The 23,933-nt window shown below is 37.4% G+C and overlaps 1 protein-coding gene across 3 annotated transcripts in view; it reads left to right on the plus strand.

The window, feature by feature from the left end:
• Positions 1 to 23,933, plus strand: part of cadm1b (cell adhesion molecule 1b) — a 191,687-nt gene that overhangs the window by 154,182 nt on the left and 13,572 nt on the right. For 2 of the 3 annotated variants that reach the window (XM_046862774.1, XM_046862776.1), the window contains one exon: positions 1,326 to 1,370. The exons of the other annotated variant lie outside the window; for it this stretch is intronic. In XM_046862774.1, the coding sequence (XP_046718730.1) occupies positions 1,326 to 1,370 (45 nt within the window). The remainder of the gene's footprint in view (positions 1 to 1,325; positions 1,371 to 23,933) is intronic. 3 annotated transcript variants of the gene reach the window in all.

Here is a 23,933-nt window from a genome sequence, read left to right on the forward strand (position 1 = left end):
ACTTTGGACACAGTTTTGACCTGTTGAGTTGTATGTAGAGTTGTTTTTAGAAGACAGTAAATCTGATTTGCTATACAAGCTGCACACTGACTACTCTAAAGTCAGTCTATAAATGTTTCATTTCTATAGTATTGTCCCTTATATATATATATATATATATATATATATATATATATATATATATATATATATATAAATTAAGAATGGATATTGATTACATGGTATTTGTGGAAACATGAGCTATAATTAATCATGATTATGTAAAATAACCTCTGTTGATTATGTAGTCATTGTGAACATGAAAGCCTTTTTTTGTTCTGTTCTGTTCTATGTAAGTTACTTTCATCATGTCAATATATTCTTACAGGCGAAGGAGAGAAAAGATAAATCATGGGTGAGATTAGGAAGCAAGTCACAGGTTGTCAGAATCGTGCTCGTGATGCCAGTATGATTTGAATTCCCCGTCCCGGTTTTCGCTGCCACGCCAAAAATATTGCCCTACGAAATTGCATTCATATTTCAGCGCTCATAATTTTGAACCGAGAGTCAGCCGGCCTGCAAATTGCCTGTGGAAAATTCTTGTTTGCTTGACTATTATGCATGCCACATCCCATTTAGACCTTTGGCGGAGGCCATCTCTACTGCATGCAAAATTTCGGCGAGGAGGCGCTGACATTTCCAATACCCCTGTCTGCCATTGTGCCAGCAGACACACAGAAAATTCTCCACAGTGTTTCTGGCGAGGCCTGGCTTCAGGCTCCTGCTTCTACAGACACTGAGCCTGCTCTTGATGTTTTATCATTAGAGAGGAAATGTTCAGATCCCTACTGAGATCTTTTGATGGAGCACACACAATAAAGTGCTCGAGACAGCCAGCCAATTTTGCCCACTGCGACTTTTTCCCAGCAAGGGGCCTGTGTGTTTGTTGGTGTGTGTATATGTGTGTGTGCAAGGGATGGGGGTGAGTTGATAGTGAGTTGATGTGCATTTCACACAGGCTTGTACAACAATGGCACAATAGACTCAACCTGTCTGGAAACTATAACTAGATTATGTTGTGCAGGTTTATATTGCATTTAGTGGCTCATTAGTGAAATACAGTATATCACACCAAGAAGCTGAAGGTGTACGCTTGCTTTTTTGTTTAAAATTTTGAAAATATTGTGTACTATAAAAACAGAGCTTATGGACCTTCAAGTTGGATAAATCACTGCACTAAATCTTCAGTCTTTTTAAAATGCCGTTTCCCTCTTTTTTTACCGTGTGTGTGTGTGTGTGTGTGTGTGTGTGTGTGTGTGTGTGTGTTCATTTTGTTTCCCATTTAGATATTCTCACCACAACCCCCCCACCCACTACTACCATCATCCAAGGTACTGTATACCATCTTGGCTTCAGGGTTCTCCCTCCATCTCACTTGTTTGCCTTGCCTGTCTCTTTGTGCTTCCTGCATGTGTGTGTGTGTGTGTGTGTGTGTGTGTGTGTGTGTGTGAGAGAGAGAGAGAGAGAGAGAGAGAGAGATTGGAATTGTATTAGTAGAATTAAAATAGTTGGCTAGTCATTACATTAGTGTAGCACATTTAATATTGGCATTGTAAAGAAGAAGCTTTACAGAATGATATAAATTCCAGTTATACATTTTTTTTACCATTTATCCCAAATGAGCAAGCCAGAGGCAACAATGACAAGGTAAAAAATAAACCTCCCTGAAACAATATCAGGAGGAAACCTTGTGGGAACGAGACTCAAAAGGGAACCCATTTACATCTGGGAATCATCTGGGAGTAATTTTAAAAAATATTATACTTATATAGTTACAAAAGTGCAGTTATGTGTGAGAATGCTCTGTCTATATCAGAGAATTTTATGCCCAGCTCCTATCTCAGTATCATCCGAAAACGAGCTGGGATCAGGCTTTGTGTCCCTCTGCTGAATTGTGAATGTCGTATTTTGCACAGTGAAAAGGACAACAAAAATAAACCGCACCCTCTATACAGTATTTCAAATAAAGTGATTTTTAGGTTAACGAAAAACACATCTTTCACTGAGAATTATAACATCATGTATAGACCTGGCTTCATCTAGTGTACAGTACAAACAAACATGAAGCTACTTTCTTTATAATAAAAAAACGTACCGTCCTCTTTGTGTGCGAGTGTATGTGTATGTGTATGTGCGAGTGTATGTGTATGTGCGAGTGTATGTGTATGTGTGCGAGTGTATGTGTGCGAGTGTATGTGTGCAGGCAGAAGAAGGTAAAAGATTGAAACAGTTTAGTAAGATCACACAGCTGATAATCACAGCACTAGTCATGTTGTGTTTCCTTTTATTGTGTGTTTCGTGTTTGATCTCAAGTCACACGAATACATTTCACCAAACTGAGTAGCAGCCCAGCTTGGTGCCATAAGACGAAAATTTAATGGTGTAACACAAAAGAAATGTTTTACTTTAGCTTTATTAATGTTATGGATTGACATTCCAAATGCATAATACAGAACAGCTAAAATAGTAATAATATAATAATAATATATAAAATATATATAAAATATAATATAATAATAAAAAAATAAATGGTCTTGTTCTGAAAAGTTACAAAAGAGACTGGAATCTGGATTTTAAAATTTTTAGTAAAAGGGAAATCGTTTTTTTAGTTGAGCCTCTGTTTGGACTTATACAAGTCATTTTTTCCCAGATTTGTTTATTGAGAATGGCAAATAAATCACTGTTAGGTCCAGTGAACCCCAAACCAAAATGTGTTTTTGATGAACTGCCACAGAGCAATAAATGATAGAGAGCACTCCACTTAAAAAAAAAAAAAAAAGCAGTGCCGTTCTAAATTGTTTGGTAGCTTTCAGCGCTGACATTTCCCCATGATTGCTATTTATAATGCAAAGTAAATGGCTAAATGGAAGTGCTCTGTATGCCAATAGTGACTTTTAAAGGTTTTTTTCCTTTTAACTGATATATTCCGTACGTAGTGAAAGCAGGGAATTTGAATTCAACTTCGCCGTTCCCCTTACATTCTGATGCACTGTTTCATAAAGACTATCTCTCACTCATCCATCTAGATGTCTAGTGAGTACAGGGGGAAGACCAGTGTATCAGTGCTGATGAGCATTTAGCAGTATCTTCTTTCAAATGAAGTTATCCAGTCAGGCTGTGTGGATGTTACAGAGCAATTTGAAGCAGACACAAGGTTATCAGCTGTGAGGTTTCACATAGATATCATATCAGCGGTGTTCAATATAGCATGAAGTTCGGCAAGTATCCCTCCAGGGCAGGTGGATCAGTCAGAATTGTTTGGTTCGTAGCGCAATGATGAGATAATAACAAAAGAAATACAGTAGAGAGAGGGCTATGGATGTTCTTCTGAACAATAAAGTGTAAAGTGAGATGGAGATTTACAGTGAGCAGTAGAGAACATACATACATATTATATATATATATATATATATATATATATATATATATATATATATATATATATATATATATATATATATATAATAAATAAGTAGCTATATATAAGCAAATAATTACTAAGTACAGATCCCTAGGCTTCGAACTAAGGTTTGAGTAGAGCTAGTTTTTTTTGAGGATGATAATAATAATAATAATAATAATAATAATAATAATAATAATAATAAGAGAAGAAGAACAACAACAACAACAACAACAACAACAACAATATATACTGTAAACAGACAGAGAGACAAGATTAAAATAAATTGATACTAATATAAAAAAGTAACTTTATATATTTAATCAAACCCTTTATTATTTACATAAAAACTTCTGCAGTTGTTTAATAATTTTGAAATGTAGAAATTTGAATATTAATTATTTCTGAAATTGAATAATCGCTTCCTGTGCTTTCAGTGTTTTAAATTAAACATTAAGAAAACTGTTTTTACTAGAAGAAAACAAAAGATGCAGTGCATTTTAAGTTCTGCTCACCACAGTTGCAAAGAGTGACTATTTCAGTTATTGTAGCCTTCCTGTCAGCTCAACCAGTCTGGCCATTTTCCTCTCATCAACAAGGTGTTCACTTACAGACCCACTGATCTCTAGATGTTCTTTATTTCCCACACCATTCCAATGTTTTTTTGGGTGTGGAGAGCTCAGGAGATCTGCAGCATCTGGAATACTTCAACCAGTAGTTTAAGCAATTACAATTTATTTATTATTTTATGAATAGATGTAAGTTCATTTATACTATATGTGGATACATTTTAAATAGCCACCTGCAAACGTTAAATGGTGTGTTCCAACGCAACAGCAAACCTGTATTTCTTCCATTAGCAGGGAAATTCCAGCTGATACACTTCAAACTTGAAGTAACACCATGATGCTGAGCTGTATCTTGATGTTTTGACATCAACAGTATTTTTTTCCTTCTCTCATATAATGAGCTCCTCTCTCCAAATATGTTTTCAGGGCTTTTTTGGCAATATGTGCAGCTCAGGCTTGGGTGCCTTTAGGTAAAGCATGAAGAAGATAGCCTCATATATCTGTTTGATGATGGGTGTTTATGCTGCTGTGTGAGAGGATGATGGAGCTGCCACCGGCCAAATCTCACACAGAAGACAAGGTGGATTATTATAAATCGTCTGTCCACTTTTGGCCATGCTTTATGGTTTCACAGTGCACAATTTCTATAACTCCATGGCAGAAATTTCTGAGCAACCAAATAGAGATCTTGGGATTTGATTTGATGTAATCCAAAAGGAGAGCATTAGAAGTATCCTTCCTTCTTAACTAAATGATTCAGTATGAGTCATTTTCGAAATGCATGATTTAGTTACATTCTTCATGCGTTTGCTGAAAATGTGTATATCTTTTCTACATGTTTTCATATTCTATAGTATACATTAAAATACTTCAGTTTTGTGACCTTGCTGTTCCCCAACGATCGCACATTTATATCTTGTTCAGCGCGTTTATCAGCCAACAAGCAGTTAATCTAGTCGAAGCCCCATATTATTGAATTTTGACAAATGCTTGTCAAAAAGTCTTTTGTGAAACTGTACTTTCAGATTTTCACATTTTATGCTACTTTTTCCCGCAAATGACAGTAAACCAACAAAATAATTAAGCATAGTGATCTGTTTAGTACTTCAGAGCGAATATTTTAGACCAGGGGTGCACAGACTTTTAAAAAAAGCTACTTATAAAATGACCAAGCCAAAATTATCTACCCACTATAAAAATGCATAAATAAATATAAATTTTTCTTAATGTCATGCGATCATTCAAACATTTGTCAAAATTCCCACACTACCTTTACGGCCGACCGGTAAATCGCGATCGAAGTATTGGGCACCCCTGTTCTAGACAATGTTAAATCCCCACATTGATGTGAAGGGTATGGTAATTAATATGACATTCCAGTCAATTCCTACCTTCCAGTTAGCTGTGCTAAAATCACATGGTGGCTACCAGACCAGGAAGGGTGAGGGCTATCATGTGCTTCCTCTGATACACCAACCTTATCTTTTGAACTGTAGCTTATTCCGCATTAGAAGAAAGCTCTGCACAGACACCCTTGATTGACTCGTTGCTGTGATTGATAAACGATGGAGTATCTTCCTCTCCCTCCCTAAAAGCATGGCCCATTTTTCTTTCTTTGACTCCTAGTCATGGCTTAAAAAAAAAAACCGATCCTCATAACTCAAACCGAAACGTTTTTCTGAGGAGCCACTTTTGGAAAACTTAATAAGTGCAAGTCAGTCTGCTTGAAACCTGTCCTGTGTGTAGCACAGATGGTTTTTATGCATATGAGTTTTTACATGCCTCCCAGGAAAATCCTTTTCAGTTGTTATTGTTCATTTAATTGCATGCAGCAAGAAAACAAACCAAACAGCAAACAAGGTATCAATTTTACTAAGATTTATCTTAGTAATCAGAGTAATAGGTGTGAAAGTGTTTTTTGTCCTGCACTGTTCTGTAATGTCTGGTTCTTTATTAAAAGTGGCTATGTCGAAGGAGATCAGTTTGGGCACATGAGGAATGACAGAAGCCTGGTATTTTAGCTCAGCATGGTGTTTACTGTGTGAGCTGGGGTCATATGGTACACAAGTCCCATGAGATGTGTGTGTGTGTTTAAACTTGTGACTGTATTGTGCTTGTAGGTTTATGACATATCCTTAAGAAAATATATACATGCAGTACAGTTTCTGCTGTGTTACTATCTAGTGAATTTTTAAAGCCCCAAATTAGCCGATGAGAGTCGACAGCATGGGTTTTAATCAGTGTATGATAGAGTTAAACATGTTTACCACTAGGTGCAACAGAGGTGGCGAAAGTACACACATCCTTTACTTAAGTAGAAGTACAGATACTCATGTTTTAAAATACTCAGCTAAATGCTGAAGTACTGATTATACCTTCTTACTGAAGTAAAAGTAAAGAAGTTTGGGCTCTGACATGTACTTAAATAAAAAGTAGTTATTACAGGACCTCACATCATATTAATATTAGGGCTGTTAATCGATTAAATTATTTAATCACAACGTAATCGCACAGTTCTATCTGTTCTAAATGTACCATATATTAATTCTTCATGTTTTTAATACTCTAAGCAACATGGACATGGAGAAATATGGATGCCTTATGCAAATGTATGTTTATTATTAGTGAAACCAAACTCAACATAGAGCATGAAGACAACAAATTCTTGTTGTTGTTGTGGTGTTATTATAAGTGTATACAAATAAAAGTAGACATTTGACAGATTCGAATGCTGTATTGTTCTTATCTGTACGTTTAAAAAAGACAGTAATTTGAGTTCATTTCGCCATTATAAGGAAAAAACCCAAAAAACGCCACCCAGAGGGTTAATTGTGTGAATCATGGCGAATTTGGTGTTTGATTTCAAATTAGGCGGATAAATAAAACAAATGTTTACTGATTACAAATATTTTTCTGTGGAGTTTATTTATTTATTTTATATCTAAGTAAAGAAAGGACGTGAATAAATGTACTGTATGTTGGGCTGAAGTTTTTATTTTGCATTTTATATTTTTTATATTTATTTATGTATTTATATTTTTTTATAAAAATGGTAAAACAGAAATGCGCTAAATTCATTAATAAAATTTAGTGTTGTTAAAAGGAATTTTGCGTTTGAATTTGACATATGTATATATATTTATAAGCTCTTATGACACCACGTCTGTCTTGACAGACAGGTCGACCTGAGATCAGGCTCCGCCCCACCTTTATCCCTCAGGTTGACCCCTTCTAACATCATTCGCGCTTTCTTTCCATGAGGGACTACACTAAGCTCTCTCAGCACATCCAGTTCTCGGCTGTTTTCGCTTAACTATTCATCGTGCGGCCCGTCGTTGGATTCCGCCACCGAACGCGAGATCAGTCGTACGGGATCGTGCTGAGCGACGTCACACAAAAAATATTTGAGGTTTGCACACAGAGGCACTGCCTACGAGTTTCAAACCATTCCGTTCGGACTGTCTCTCGCTCCGAGAACTTTCAGCAAGTGTGTGGAGGCGGCTCTTTTACCATTGAGAAACAGCGGGATTCGGATTTTGTCTTATATAGACGATTATCTTTTATGCTCCTCGTCAAGAGAGCAAGCGATCAGAGATGCGGAGAGCGTAGTCGCTCATCTCTGCAACTTGGGTTTCAAAATAAACAGGGAAAAGAGCCGCTTGTGTCCCGCGCAGTGCGCAGAATATCTAGGACTCGGTATAGAGTCCCTCTCCTATCGAGTCACGCAGACAGAGAGGAGAATCGCATCTCTCATACAGTGTCGCTCCCGTTTTCGGGCGGGGACTTTGGTCCCGTTCCGAGTGTGCCTACGAATGCTGGGTTTAATGGCCTCAGTGATTTTTGTGGTGCATCTGGGACTTCTCATGATGAGAGATTTTCAGAGATAGGTCGCGCGGTTGCGCTTATGTCCCCGACGTCATCTTAATCGGCCCTTCAAAATGACGCATGCGTGCGTCTTAGTGCTCCGCCAATGGGGATGCACCTCTTTGGTCGGGGATTCCCTTGGGGGCGGTGTCGTCGAGGGTTACTATGACGTCTTTGGCGGGCTGGGGCGCGACCCTTATGGGCAGAGCTGTGAACGGCGTTTGGGCTCCACAGCTAATTCCGAGACACATAAACTACTTGGAGTTGTTGGCAGTGTTTCTAGCGCTGGAACATTTTCTGCCTTTCATAAAGGGCCAACATGTGTTGGTGAAAACAGACAATTCCACAGTGGTCGCGTACATCAACTAGCAGGGTGGTGTGCTCTCCTCCAGCTGAATCAGTTAGCGAGGAAACTGATAATGTGGTGTGACAGGAGGCTTTTGTCCATCAGAGCGACTCATGTTCCAGGCATATGGAACAAGGGTGCAGATCTGTTGTCCAGGGGAAACCCCCTGTACGGGGAATGGAAACTGCACACCCAGGTGGTAGAGCAGATATGGCAGAGATACGGCCGGGCTGCCGTAGATCTCTACACCTCACGAGAAAACGCTCAGTGTCCTCTGTACTTTTCTCTAAGGGACAAAGATGCACCGTTGGGTGTGGTTGCGTTAGCCCACCCATGGCCAAACGTTCTTCTCTACGCTTTCCCTCCACTGAGCTTGATTTCCCCCACCCTGGCCAGGGTCAGAAATTTCAGCTTGTCAATGATTCTGATAGCTCCACGTTGGGCGTCCAGGCACTGGATCGCAGAAATAGTTCAGCTACTGTCAGATCAACCGTGGCCGTTCCTTCCATGGAGGGACCTTCTGTCCCAGGCGGGCGGGGAGATGTATCACAGGATAGCTCTCTGGGCCTGGCCCGTGAGAGGTGGAACTTGAGTGTGGCAGGTTTACCCCAATCAGTTATACACACTATCCAGAGTGCTAGGGCCTCATCTACTTGCAAGCTTTATGACAATAAATGGCGAGTTTTTGAGGAGTGGTGTGACCGTGGTCACATTGTCTCTTTCCAGTGTTCTGTGGGAGACATTTTGTGCTTTCTCCAGGATTTGCTGGATAAAGGGAAAGCTTTTTCTACTTTGAAGGTGTATCTGGCGGCTATTTCTGTGTGTCATGTCGGGTTTAGTAACGAACCTGCGGGTTGGCACCCTTTGATTAGCCGGTTTATGAAAGGTGCATGCCGTAAGAGGCCGGTGTCTCAGCGGTTAGTGCCTCAGTGGGACCTGTCTTTGGTTTTGGAGGCCCTTTCTCATCACCCCTTCGAGCCGGTGGATGGCGTAGGGCTGAAATTTCTTTCTCTTAAGACGGCACTGCTTGTGGCTCTAGTGACTGCTAAGCGTGTGAGCGAGCTGCAAGCCCTGTCTGTCAGTCCATCCTGTTTACAGTTTGCCCCTTGGCTCACAAAAGTTTCACGAATTGTACCATAAGTGGTGGATTCTTCTTATAGATGTCCCATTACGGAACTTTCGGCTTTTCACCCTCCTCCGTTCTCACCTCAGGAGGAGGAGAGATTGAGTTCCTTGTGCCCAGTGCGGGCCCTCCATACAGGAAGTCTAACCAGCTGTTTGTGTCTTGGGCTGCCCCTCACAAAGGGATTGTGGAGGCGATATCTATAGTCATCTGAGTCATCCTTGGCACATGCAGTGTTGAGTGCTAGATGTTCTGAGCCCATGTGATTGGGTGTAGCGGGATCATGTGCAATCCGGGAGTGGTCTATATCTCCCATAGTGAAACACCGAGCGAAGTTAGAAAAAGAACGATGGGTTACTTAACGTAATCCTGGGTTCTTTGATAACAGAGTGAGGTGTTTCACCAGCACTTCCCTCCTTGCACGGGGACAGGAAGAAATCTCGCTGCAATGATGTTAGAAGGGGTCCACCTTAGGGATAAAGGTGGGGCGGAGCCTGATCTCAGGTCGACCTGTCTGTCAAGACAGATGTGGTGTCAAAAGAGCTTCCGTAATTCCCATAGTGAAATACCTCACTCTGTTATCAAAGAACCCGGGATTACGTTAAGTAACCCATTGATTTGAAATTCGTTACTTCCCACCTCCGAGGTGCAATAATAATACTGTGAACCTTATTTACCTTAGATAAACAAAAAAGATTTCAATGTGTGATCATGTAGTCAAGTAGAATTTAGAAATTAGGATGGACAAAAAGTATACTTTATTATTCAGGGTTTACTCAGGGTGTACTTAACTCCTTAAGATACAATTACACAAAATAAACATTTACTATAGGAGTTTATCGTAATTAAAATGGTCCCACTTTTTCTTTTTTCTTTTACAAAAATGCTTTATTTTATTGATGTTTGAAATAAAATGTCTGGTTATGCATAGGTCCTTTAAGATCTTGCCACAGCATGCTAGTAGAGTTGACTTCTGGACTTGGCCATTCCAACAAAGGATATTGTTAAAATATTGCTGTGGAATTTTTAGATGCAAATTTGCAAGCCCAAATCATGGTCCCATATTACTTTTGGAGAGGCAGGACTTTTTTAGCCAAACTTCCATAAAGTTTTTTTTCTGATTCTGATTCTTAAATCTGACTTTGGATTAAATTTGCTGGAACTTCTACCCCTAAAAAGATTAGCCACTGTCTTGGCTCTAGATTTGCAAACAATCCTTCTTACTGTAGAATAATGAATTTCAGATTGTTTGGAGATTCTTTCCAGATTGATAAGCAGCAACAGTTCCTTCTCTAAGATCATGGCTGATGTAATTTCTTTATGGTTGGACTGATACCCTTATCATGATGTAGACACACATCTGAGTGCTCCAAAAACTGCCAACTGTTTTGCTTTCGCAAGTTGGCCCTTGTCAAAGTCGCTCAGATCTTTACAATTTCCCATTTTTTCTGACTTCTGACACATAAAACTTCAGAAACTGTTTACTAGCTGCCTAATATAGCCCACCCCTTGTAACAAGATAAACAATGTTATTCACTACATCTGTCTGTGGTTTCAGTATTATAAATTTACATTTAGATTTATGGCACTTAGCATACACTCATATCCAGGGCCACATGCAAAAGTGCTTTGAAGTCTCTATCAATGAAAAAATCAACACTGGTTCACTATGTTGCAAATTTAGGATACAATTTTTTTTTCTTCTTGTTTTTTTCTTAACTTCTCTTTTCTTTCTTCATTTTCTTTTTACGAAAATGACATAAAATAAGCAGTTATAGCTGATTGGTATATATACCACATACATACAAATCGTCCCTGTGGAAATGCCTCCTCTGCTCTGTAGGACCATATTTTTATTAAAAGACATTCACTTAGACTGTTTTGTGTTGAATGCCAGATGAAAAGGGCAATGTTCAGCCTTAATGGACTGGCTGGGTTATTCACTCAAATCTAAGTATGCAATCATAAGCTAAGGAAAATTTATTGCGTTCTATCTATTGATTGGCACTCATAAATGCTCTATATTGATCAAAGTGCTTGGGCTTAAGCATTTCTCAATATACTAATATTTTTGAAGAGATTAATAGAAAAAAAAAATAAAAAAATAATCTCTTGTTTATATATTAAATTTGTTTCAAAATACCATATTGTAATGCAAATTGTTTGGTTTCTCAGCAATGCTGTAGTGAAAGGTCCTTGGTAAAATATTCAGGATGTAGTACGACTAGAAGTTCATTGCAGGTGCTGGATGATACTTCTTCCACCTTTTGGATTAGAACAGGGACATGCAGAGTGCCATTTGTAACCATATTTTATACTTTCACACCCCAGTACACTTTGCTTTTTTCTTTCTGTCTCTTTCTCCCTTTCTTTGACTCTCTCTCTCTCTCTCTCTCTCTCTCGCTTCAACTTGATACATGTTTTGTGTTTCATCCTCTCTGTGTAGCCTAGCAACAGGTAGCAGGCAACAGTTCATGTCCCAAATATGGTTTTCTATGGAGGAGGAGCAAATGCCACAGCGCTCAAAGGAAGCACACAGATTTACGTAAATACCAGTCAAACATCTCACACTCCACAGTATTTTTGCCCGTCAAACCAGAGCGAGCAGGCCAAGAACTCCCTATTATTATAGGCTTCTAAGGTTAGCTTTTTGCCGGGAAGCACTGCTGCTCTCGACTTGAATTTTTTCCAGCAACATGGAATAAATCTACGAGTGCAGATTTCATAAAGGCTTATTTGTTAGCTGAGATTAATCGGAAAATATACAGTATCATTTTTGGAATGTCTGTTCTAAAATGCTCAATGTTAAACAGATCTTTTCTATTCTGAAATCTGCCTGAGCTGCATTTAAAGACGTTGAAAAATCCTCGATTTATGTGCTCCAGTGACTGCTTCACAGTAATTAAATTATGTATTAAAAGTTGCACTTAAGCCACTGTTCTGTCCACAGTATAATCTGACCATTGTCCCTTATGTTGCTTAGCAACAACATCTTACTGCTAATACACTACATTGTACAGAAGTTGAATTGCTTATTTGATAATATTATTAATAATCAGTAATTAGCACTGCATTTTATTATATTGTTTTGTGTCGGCAATTTATACATGGATAAAGAGTTTGTCACAGTGATTTTATCAGGGATAAGTGAGTTTAAGGCACTCCGCTTGACAAAACCTTATAACTCATCTACCCTTGATAAGATCACTATAATACACACACTCTTAATGGTGTATTGCTGTAATCTAAGCTTGTATTTTCTCCAGGTCTCTCTTCTTTCTATATTGTTGACATATAAGATTTTTTTTTCTGCTCTACATTGTGGTTAAGTGTGTAGTGATTGTACAATTTTCTAGTAATTCTTCTGATCGCTTGAATCTTCCATGTATGAGATTTAATGCGCATGTAGCGAGCACACAGGCAGAACAGAAAGCAGGCTGAATGCTAGGAATGTAGCACAAGCTTACTTGAAGTACGCAATCACTTGTGTTGTAGAATTAGAATGCAAATAGCTTTGGCAAGTGCAGTGATTAGGATGTTGGACTGTTGATCAAAAGGTTGTGGGTTCAAATCCCAGCATTGCCATTTCTGGGCCCTTGAGCAAGGCCTTTACCCCTCAAATAAATAAGATAATTGTACGTTTATAATAAAGACTCCTGCCAAATGGCAACATCTGGGAACCAACCAGGTTGCTACAGAACCAAATAAATAGTTAGGTGGTGTGTAACGTTTTGTGTAACCTATTTAAAAGGAGTAATGTGTTTGTTTAGACAGGTCTGTATAAAAAAACTGAGTCAGTATATAGCAGTCTTTAGAAAACAAAAGTTAGGCTCAAAATCTTAAAGTCTAAATTCTATTCACATTTGTTAAGAAAAGCAAACACCTGTACTGCAGGATTCTGTATTAAAATGTACCTCATGCTCCAATGAACCTTTGTATTAAGGCCAGTGGTGGAAAAAGTACAAAACACAAAACACACTTTCTTTGAGTGTAAGAAATGTTGTAATCAAGAAAATTACTGAAGTAAGGAATTCTCTTTTTAGGTTTGCAGTTGACACAACTAATTTAAAATGCACTCTATTTTTAAAATTCCGTTCTTATGTTTACCGCAGGAAATGTCGCTTCCGTTATCAACATTGTATAAAGAAATGTAACCCTAGCTGACTGGTTTGCCAAATCCTAGGGTTTTATTTTGCTTGCTTACTCCTTTTAACATGTCTCTAGCTCAGTGACGGGCGGTCAGAGCAAGCAAAGCCTTCTCTGCTGGCCTAAACACTATCAGAAGCTAAATTCTAATATTTGATCCATTAAATTCTATTCATTTATTCCCAGTTTATTTTGTAGCGTTTTTCTAGGCTGCACTGCTTGCAGTACGTGTACGTAGATGTTAGATTTCTTGTCCAATCAGATTTCAGCCCCTATGTGCTGCCATGTCAATCTAATCTGCCCAGGGCCTTCAAAGTTAATACTGCTGGCTCTTTGGCCAAAGGGAAGATTAGCAACAGGTCTGTTACTTTAACCAATCAGATTTCATATTTGCCTCACAGGGCCAGCTAGCTGGCCAAGAATAGCGTCAGCATTTTCTATCCTTTGATTGGTTGATCGAAGGAAAACTGGTACAGCCAAGTTCGACTGGCAAAACACATCTATAGCGCTCCGCACACATTAATACATCTGAGTTACACTTTTTTATGCATACGGAGGAAGAGAAATTTATTTGGTCTCGGACATACCTAAAAATAAATTTTCCAGAAAAGCTTGACATCGTGAGGAGAGGTCGGCCAACCCTGAAGCTAGCTAGCTTGTCTCAGCCCGGGAAAGGGTTTGTTCACCACTTCCAGACCAGTGAATATGAGTGGTACCACTGGATTACAGCCTCTGAGGATCGGTGCAAATTATGAGTCTGCATCTCTGGTGAGTGGGTAGTATTTTATTTACATTTGAATGTTTTTGTCATGTGTTTAGACAAATACTGATTCTGAACTGCTCCAGATGATGTACGTGGCACAGTTGTGGTTGTAGTGTAGAGGTTTGGAGTTGTCTTAACTGGGTTTCTTGCTTTAGTAAAATGGTATTCACCCTCCATATGTGAAATGCCTCTCTCTCTGTAATGCCATGCGTTGTTATATTGCGTTTTTGTATAGTATTGATGGTTTCTATAATTGCGACGTGATAGTGGTGGTATTAAGAGGTGGATTAAGTCGGGTAAGTCCTTACTGAAGGCCCAGGTACCAAATGCATGGCCCGCCACTGCTCTAGCTAGTTAGCTATCTCATGCATTATCCTGAGCACTGTCTATAGGCTGTAAAGGCACTAATATATTTAACATATATATTTAACAGAACAGGCAACTAAGATCAAATCTTACATTTTATACTAAATGCTAAAAGCATACGTTTTCCAAAATAATCCCGATTAGTTTATGAAGGATCTTTTACCGCTATGGCAACAAGTTTAAATGCTCCACCATTTATGATATTACGGAAAATACATTCTAAACTGCAGCATGTCTACATTTATTTTTACCATCTTACAATAAGATGTAACATCTTCCCTCCATCTTTTTTAATTTTATATCTGGAGCATGTAGCAAACATTAAACCAACATAAACTCAACATATAACTATTGCTCAGGGACAAGAAATATATCTACCAGCACCTTAAAATATCTACGTTTATTCACATGGGATGATTCAAATTGAAAACAAATATTCACTATTTAATGTGCATTTATTAACAATGAGTTTTTGAAAGGTTATGGCTCGCATAATTTGCATCATAACTAAATAATTAATTGTCCTTCTTTTCTTTAAAGCATTTAAAACTAAAGATAGTTAAAGAAAATTGAGTCAGGGACGCTCAACTCTCTCCACTGTCTTAGACATTGCTGCTACTGATTGTACTTAATTTAGATCACAATTTGCACATACCTTCTTTTATTTGCCTTACAGTCTTGTGCAATAATAAAATAAATACAAAAATAAAAAAGGCTAAGTGCATTATTAATTCCTACTCTGAATTAATAATGCACAAATAATAATACAAATAATAAAAAAAATTATTTGTATTCTCTCTCTCTCTCTCTCTCTCTCTCTCTCTCTATATATATATATATATATATATATATATATATATATATAGTAAAGGTAAATGTGAATGTTATACTCAAGTTGATTTTACCATAATGCATTATTTTCCACTCTTCCTTTAGGCTTTAAAAACAGACAGTGTATCTCATTATCTCATTATGTCAGTATGTTTTAACTAATTCGCTAGAATGAGTTAACCGAGTTGAGTCACTCTGAAGGCATTTAATTTAAATTCTACCCATTTTAATTTTAAATGAATGATAGTCATTCTAATGATGCTGTTGGATTTTCATTTACTGAAGTGGGAATTTATGGCTATGCTAATAATAATGCTGAAGGGTACAGGCCATTTTTTTCTTTCTTTTTTAGTTGTTTATATACCTCATATCATTATGTCATTATGCAAGTACAATAAATCAGCAGTTATTCTCATTTCTTACAAATAAATCAATTGCAATTAAGATATGATTTTCATATTTTGCTTTTACCTGTTTATGTGAATATTAAAGCATGTGCTTGCATGGAGCAGTAGTAAAACTACAGTAGCTATAGTATTAGATGTGATAGAATGTATCACATTAATGTTATAGTACAGAATTGGTAGTTGTGGTAGTAGAAGTTGTTGTTGTAGTAGCAGTAGTGGTGGTGTTAGTGGTAATATTCAAAGAAGTAGTGGTATTAGAACATTTAAAAAGTCAGTAAAAACAGTGTGTGGGGACAAAAAGCTACGGTATAAGTTGTTCATGTAATTTTTTCCCGTACAGGTTCAATTTCTGTACAATAACTGACATTAACTGCATTCCATGTGTTGTTGCATACCTTCTGGCCAATCCACAGAACACTACCCAGGTCCAGATGCTAATGTTTGGGTTGTGGATCATTCATAGCCCAGCAGTGACACTGACATGTTTTACAGTAGGTGTTAAAGGTGCTAATATGAGTGAATCAGTCACAGCACTGGTGCCTGGGATTATACTGTACCTAGGCATTTTTCAGCAGCGAGATGCAGAAGATAAAATAAATGTAAATATCACACCAGAGACCCTTAATCAGTCAGATCTGCGTGATAAATGCTGTATTTTCCAGCAGAGTTCGCCATACATGTCTTGTTTTTACCTAACCCATTAACGTGTTAGCATTAAAATGCTTAAGGTTTACTTTATAGACTCAGTCAATTGGGACCGATTGGGAGGCTCAACTCACAGGGCTCATTTCTGAACTCATTTTCTATCCAGCTCTGAACATGTTTGGTGCCTGAGGTGTAGGTGCATTAAAAATGTATGTTACAGTCTAGACAGCTTACATTCTTAATGTTTTTTCTTTTTTTTAAGGTTCATTCAGTGCAGTCAACTAACATTGGGCACATTGGCTAGGTTTTATCAGATGTTTGATGGAATTGAGTATTTTGCATTATTTTGTTGCACAGCAAATATTTTGTGAATTTTAGGATATGGCTATGAGATTTTACTTTGGCCTGAATTCATAGCTATTATATCTTCAGCTGAATATATCCCAGTATACTTGCTTTGTTAACATACTTAACATATTTTTTTCAAGCATTTGTATTTTACAGGGTATTTTCATCTTGGGGAAACCTTTACTTTATTACATTTTAATGAATAATACTATTTTAGACTTCACTTCAGTATAGAACATGCTGTTCTTCAATACTTTGAAGTAAATAAATAAATTGGGTTAAATGAAAAGGATGGATACTCTTACTGTGGGTTTCTTCTTTGAATAGTATAAATGTCCTTTTATAAATGTTAAATAAATATCACCTTACAGGAAACTTCACTTTATCAATAGTAACTTACAAGGATACAATACAAGGAGTGTATACTGTAATATTTAAATGAGCTCATAAATATACCGTAATTTCCGGACTATAAAGCACACCCATATATAAGCCACACCCACTGAATTTTACAAATATTTTTATGTTTAACATAAATAAGCCGCAGCTGTCTATAAGCCACAGGTGTCTACACTAATGTACTTTACACAGGCTTTAATGAAAGATACGTTACACACGGTGTAACGGGGTGAAATATGTATTACTGCGTGTGTGTAAGACGTGTGTAAGTTATGTTCTTATTATTTTCTGATGCTCATTTCTAAGTTTCTTTGACTAACCCTAACGCTGTTGCCAAGAAAAATAAATAAGCATGAGTTTTGGAAACCTGTCCGTGCTTAAATGATTTCTGTTGCAACTGGAGTTAGCGCTTCACCCAGACTCAACGCGTACAACGGCTTGTATCTAAACAGTAGCCTACCAAGAAAGTCATTGTTCGCTGTCTTCCTTCTTTCTTTCACAACTATTTCTCTCGGGAGTTTATCTTTTTTATGTATATAGTTTAGGATCATTGCTCTATTTGCTATTCAGACCAGTAATGTGTTTTTTTTTTTTTGTTTTTTACAAAAAATATAAATAAAAGCAAACTATATAAGAGGTGATCTATTTATTATTTTTGTGTGAGAACAAAGCAGAGCTCAGATGTTTGAGTCCTGTGGTTGTTTACAGGTCAAAAGACTTGTAATTAATTCCTGAGTTAGATTAGCCATGGCCACTGATTTCTGTCAGTGTTGCTAAATCAAACTCATTCTGGCTTCATTATTTTGCCGTTCCATAGTTTTCACAGGTGATTAATTTCCCGAAATGCCTCTCGCTGCTGCCCCAGACAGCTTTGCGAGCATCTGAGCTGCATATTCAGCTTCATTCAGACCAGTTTGATGAGCAGCTATGAGGCCCTGTTTACCCATGGGTTTACAAGTGTGGATACAGAATCTGACTAATGCTGCATGTAGTGTTTATGCACTGTTTACTTCAAGGCTAGTGTTGGGACTGTAAAAGAACTTGTGTGCAAATGTAATATTCATATGTAAAGAAATGCCATTTGGCAACTTTCTTGCAGTTTATTTTGTCTGAGCAACCAGCTAGCGAGCTAACTGTGATGACCGATCTATACTTTTTTCCCCTCAGATTTGTATAGTGTGTTATAGATTTAACAAGCTCATACATATGTTTGTTGATTGATCTAAAGCAAATACTTATTTAAACTATGAGCAGTCATGTTGATTTAGCATCACTTTCTGAATTAGAGTTTTTGATCTAAGGGGGTGTATTTATTTATTCTGTTTAGTTTTTTTTAGCAAGAGTTAGGAAATTACTCATTATACCTGTAAGTACCGTTGGTTGAATGCAGTTTAAAACTTGACTAAGTCTCAAGGTCAGTTGAGAGACAAGAATTCAGTATTCAGATGCTGCATTAACTCCTCCAGTCCTTTAAATGTTGTCTCAAGCATGAAACAGACATGACAGCAACAGAAACCTGGAAGTAAAGGGCAGGGTGGCACAAACACCTAAACCTGGACACATGGCAACATAAGCGAACAGAGAACATACTTCAATGTGTTCAGCGTGCCACACACACACACACACACACACACACACACACACAATAAAAGCGAAAGTGTTTGAAGCCAAAGTATTAATCCAGCAGTAGGAAATAGTAGATTCTCAAACTGACAGTATAAATAAAATGACCAGCAAAAGCCTTCGGGTTCACATTATTACACAAACTCAGAGTTTTGTAACTTGTGGCCATTTCTAGTGAGTTTGTTTATTATATGTTTTTTAATTTGGTAATCCATATTCCTGTCAAATATCAGTATACTTAAGATTTACAGTGCTACAAATTACAGTTTTTTACAGTGGAAAAATAACAAAAGCACACAAAAGATGTTTAAATGCATTCTAAAATAAAGACATTTAGTTCATTATTGGAAAGTAAACAGTGGCCCTGTTCATCATTGTGTGCCGTTTTCAGCCCATCAATCTATTTTCTCTCAATGTTTAGCTTTTTCCATCTACCACTGGTGTATCATTTCCTGTCTATCACACACCACAAACGTACTGTAGGCTAGTTTACGAAGTTAACAATGAGCAATGCAGAAGGCAAAAAGAAGTATTGGGTTAACGTGGATGAGACAGAGGGAGTCAGCGATGAAAACATAACTGAGATCATTCCTGATCACCTGACCATAATCATCTTTTATCTCTTGTGTTATGTATTGTGTATCTGTACTTCTGCTTAAGTGAGGAATGTGTGTGCTTTTGCCACCTCTGCTATTCATTATGATGAACATGTGGTGCACGTTTTAATGATACCAGAATTAAAAAAATACTAGTTTATGCTGGATTTTTGGTCTCCTTGATTTCTATCAGAGCATTGTTTTATTATTAGCAGGCAGCATATGTGTAAGCATTTGCTAGCAGCTATATCCACAACTGGTTCACAATATTTTTTTTTACTCTACTGAGTAAATGTGTAGTTCTTTAGTGTTTAAAGAAGAATTCTGGTATAAAACACAATATACTTCATGTTTAGCAGCTTTTTTATGCCACATATATATATATATATATATATATATATATATATATATATATATATATATATATATATATAAGCAGTTTACATACATTTACATTGCGCTAAATGTATTTCTTTGGTATAAAACCATGTCTAGGTAAGTACAATTAATATTTTTCATTTCAGGTTGTTTACTACCACATACCCACATGACTTGATGCAGAATGAGGTTCCCTTTCAGGAACTTGAGCTGCATCAACAACGCTTTGGGAACGCTTCAACGTTGTCCATGCTCTGAAGACTTCCGGCTGTGTGTCCCTCCTTGCCCCAGCTTTATTACAGGGGGGATACACACAGTCTCTGCATAGCTTGCTTGGGAGAGGAGCATGCTCTCCTTCCACCCTGAAAGGTAACGTGTCTGCTATGCTTCACTTGCTGAGCAGTCACTGGGCAAGCACCCCTAGGTGACACGACCCAGAGTGCCTCTGTGGGACCTGGCCATTGTGCTGGAAGCTCTGTCTAAGCCCCCCTTTGAGCCCTTGACTGAGGTGGCCCTCAGGTTTCTGTCAGACAAGACTGCCTTTCTCCTGGCTATCTCCTCTCTGAAGAGGGTCAGGGATCTTTAGGCTCTCTCTATAGCCTTACTCTACCCCAGACCAGGCTATGTCCCTAAGGTGCCCTCGGTTCCCCCACAACCTGTCAAGCAAGCACTGGACACATATGTCCACAGGACAGAACTGAGGAGAAGTCAGAGCAGCTGTGTGTTCGCTACGGTCTCTAGGTTACATACAGTATGTAACCCTGGTTCGAGGGAACGAGACATTGCATCTCTAAGCCACACTTACTACATCTCTGTGGCGCTTCCTCCCCTTTTCAGAAGCTAGCGCTTCCTGATGGTGATGTCTCCCCGTCTATGATGTCGTTCCTCTTTGTTGGACAGATTACACACATGATTCAGAGCATGGACAACGCAGAAGCATTCCCAAAGCGTTGTTAACACGGCGTTTCATTCCCTCAGGGAACCAGGTTACATACGTAACCCAGAGACGTTAGCAACAGTGTCACAAACTTGGAGAGAGATTGGTGTACACATTCGTAAAAATGTTTTTAATTAGTTCTTCAACAGGTAAGTTAATGGTCTACAAATACGCAGTGTTTAGGTGAAATCTGTAAAGTAAAAGTAGAAAAGTCAGTAAAATCCATGAACTGAAGTCCATAAAGTCAATGAAATAAAAATAGTCAAGTCAGTGCAGTTAGTAAAGTCAGTACAATCTGTTAGTAAAATTAGTAATCAGTCAATAAATTTGTTAAAGTAAAAGCAAAAATGAATAATTTTATTAAAGTTAGTAAAGTCAGTAAAGACTGTAAAGTATAAATAGTAAAGTTAGTGCAGTAAAAGTAGTAGTAAGTCGGTTAAGTCTGTAAAGTTAATTTTGTTAGGTCAGTTGCAATGGTAATATGATATTAGCAAAATAAAGTCAGGATGGCAATATAAATTTTACAGTTTTGGATGGAGAACGTTGGATGCTGGAGTCCATCTTTACCGTCCATTTCTACAGTTCCAGGTTGAAATTTAAAAAAAAGTTTTTAACAGTTAAATACAGAGCATTATATATATGTTATAAAGATTGACATTTTAAAATGTTTTACTTGCTAGTCCCTGAATTGTACAAAAGTACAAAACAGTGCAGAGCAATACAGTGCAAGGAAAAAAGTTGTGTGTGTGTGAGTGTGTGAGTGTGTGAGAGAGTGTGTTTGTAGATATGCTTTATTTATCTACATACTGATAAAACCCCATAAACCACACTCTCTTACATGATAAGAGCCCACCCTGTCACAGCCTGTAGTCTGGGAGCTGCTTCTTTAAAGATACAGTCTTCCATCACACCAAAATAAAACACGATCAGTCTGAAATGCAGCTACTGATAATGTCGGCACTACATCTCTTTATAGTGTGAAACCTGAGAGGAGGAATGTACTGAACTTCAGTACATGCCACAGCTTTGCGTTGTCGGTGATGCTGAGACTTAGAGAGAGATTTCAAGATGAAGATGAAATTATAAGATGCCGACAGAGAGACATGGGGTAATTATGTATCCTAAAATAGTCAAACCAATGCTTTTCTCCACATTCATTTTACTTCCAGCTGTCTAATGTAGCTGCTTCAGTTATGAACATGCACCAAATCCACACACCCAAGTATGTAGCTGGGCATGGCATGTCTGTTATTCCAACCTAAAGATAGAAATAAGAAAATAGTGTAGCCAGATGGCTCCTGGGATGATTTCTGGGTGAGGACAAAGGTTCAGGGTAATTTAGTACCTGAATGCTCAATGTCCAGGTGTTTTTTTTTAAATAATGTAATTTTGTCCTTAAAATAAGCAAGGACATAAAAATCAACATGTTCTTTAAAAAAGCAGTTCTTGTCAGCTTAAACAAACAAGGACAAAAACTGTGGGAAATTACACCAAAGATCTGGTTTACTACAAGCTTGTATGTGCAAAGAAATACTCGAAAATCAGATTAATAATCAGCAAAATGTACTGCAGATTTTATCTTTCAAATGAGCAAAAAAACACATTTGTTTTCTCATAATAATTTTGCAATGATGACACTATTTAAGCTGTAAAATTGTATTTACATTAAGTATTCTCTACATGCTCACACACCCGACACTAAGAGCACTTTAACACAGCCTGTGACAGGGTTTTTTTTTTTTTCTCTAATTCATATGCACCATGACATCTTAGCAAGTGAATATATTTTAGATATCGTCAAACTGATCTGCTATTTATAGTTATTAGATCACAGGAAATAAATAAATACGATTATTTTCAACTTTAAATTGTCATATACTATTGCCAGAACATACTGCTTGTGTCTTGAAATGAGTCAAAATGTTAATAAGTAGAACGTGTAACAGAGGACACACTCCTGTCTTTGTTTCTACACTGTTTAAGGCACTTTACCTCTAATTGGGATAATGTTTTCAGCTGTTATTCTGAAAATATCAATGTCTCTTGTCAGCATATGACTAAATATGATCAGGATTTAAATGTGATTATCTGACAGCTCTTATGTAGAGCTCTGATAGCGGCGTTTCTGTATCATGCTTACGCATGCCTTCTTCTTGAATGATAGGAGATTTAACCTGCATTTGTGGATGACATGGCAAACGGTGTCCACAGACAATAATTTCTGGAGATGTTAATGAGCCACGCAGTAATTTCAAACAAAGATTCATGACGGTTTTAAATGCAGTGAAGCCTGAGGGCCTGAAGATTACAGGCATCCAATATTGATTTTCACCCTTGTCCCTTGTGCGGCGATTTCTCCAGATTCTTTAAAAATTTTGATTGTTATTTACTGTAAAAATTTAATATTCAACTGTTTTGTAATTCTATGTTAAGGAACATTATTCTGAAATTGTTCAACGATTTGTAGACACAGTCTTTCACAGAGTGGTGAAGTTCTGCCCATCTTTACTTCTGAAAGACTGTTTCTCTTAGATACACTATTTATTCCTATTCATCTCACTGGCCTGTTGTTAAGAACCCAAATAGCTGCAAAATTTTTCCAGACTTTGGTTGTCCAATCTGAACATTTCTTTTTAAGACTTGTTGAAGCCGAATAAAAGATGACCTTATTTTTTCCCCTTAAATGGAACATTTCCCCTCAGTTTAAACATTTAATATGCTTTCTACATTCTATTGGGAATAATATGTATGTTTATGAGATTTGCAAATCATTGCATTATATTTTATTTATATTTTACACAGGATTCCAACATTTTGGAATTGTGGTATCTTTGCTAACTAATTTTGGTTAATGCATTATAATATAATTAAATTACCTTAAGCTTACGATCGCATGCATTATAAGAATGATTATTGAATTAAGGTTGAGAATGTCAGACAATGAGCATGCAGATGTACATTAACATTGTTATATATTCCTTTTTTTTTATTGCTTTTTACAGTGGGGATTGTCCCGAAGCAGCTTTATAGATCTAAATATGGGACAAGTATAAATGTTAAAGTCATAAATTATTTCTTATTTTTGCACTAAAGAGCAAGTTAATAGTGATTGTGATAAGGAAAAACTTCCTGGGATGGTATGAGCCTGAAACC

The sequence above is a fragment of the Silurus meridionalis genome, chromosome 12 (genome assembly GCF_014805685.1).
Source record: "Silurus meridionalis isolate SWU-2019-XX chromosome 12, ASM1480568v1, whole genome shotgun sequence".
NCBI classification, from domain to species: domain Eukaryota; kingdom Metazoa; phylum Chordata; class Actinopteri; order Siluriformes; family Siluridae; genus Silurus; species Silurus meridionalis.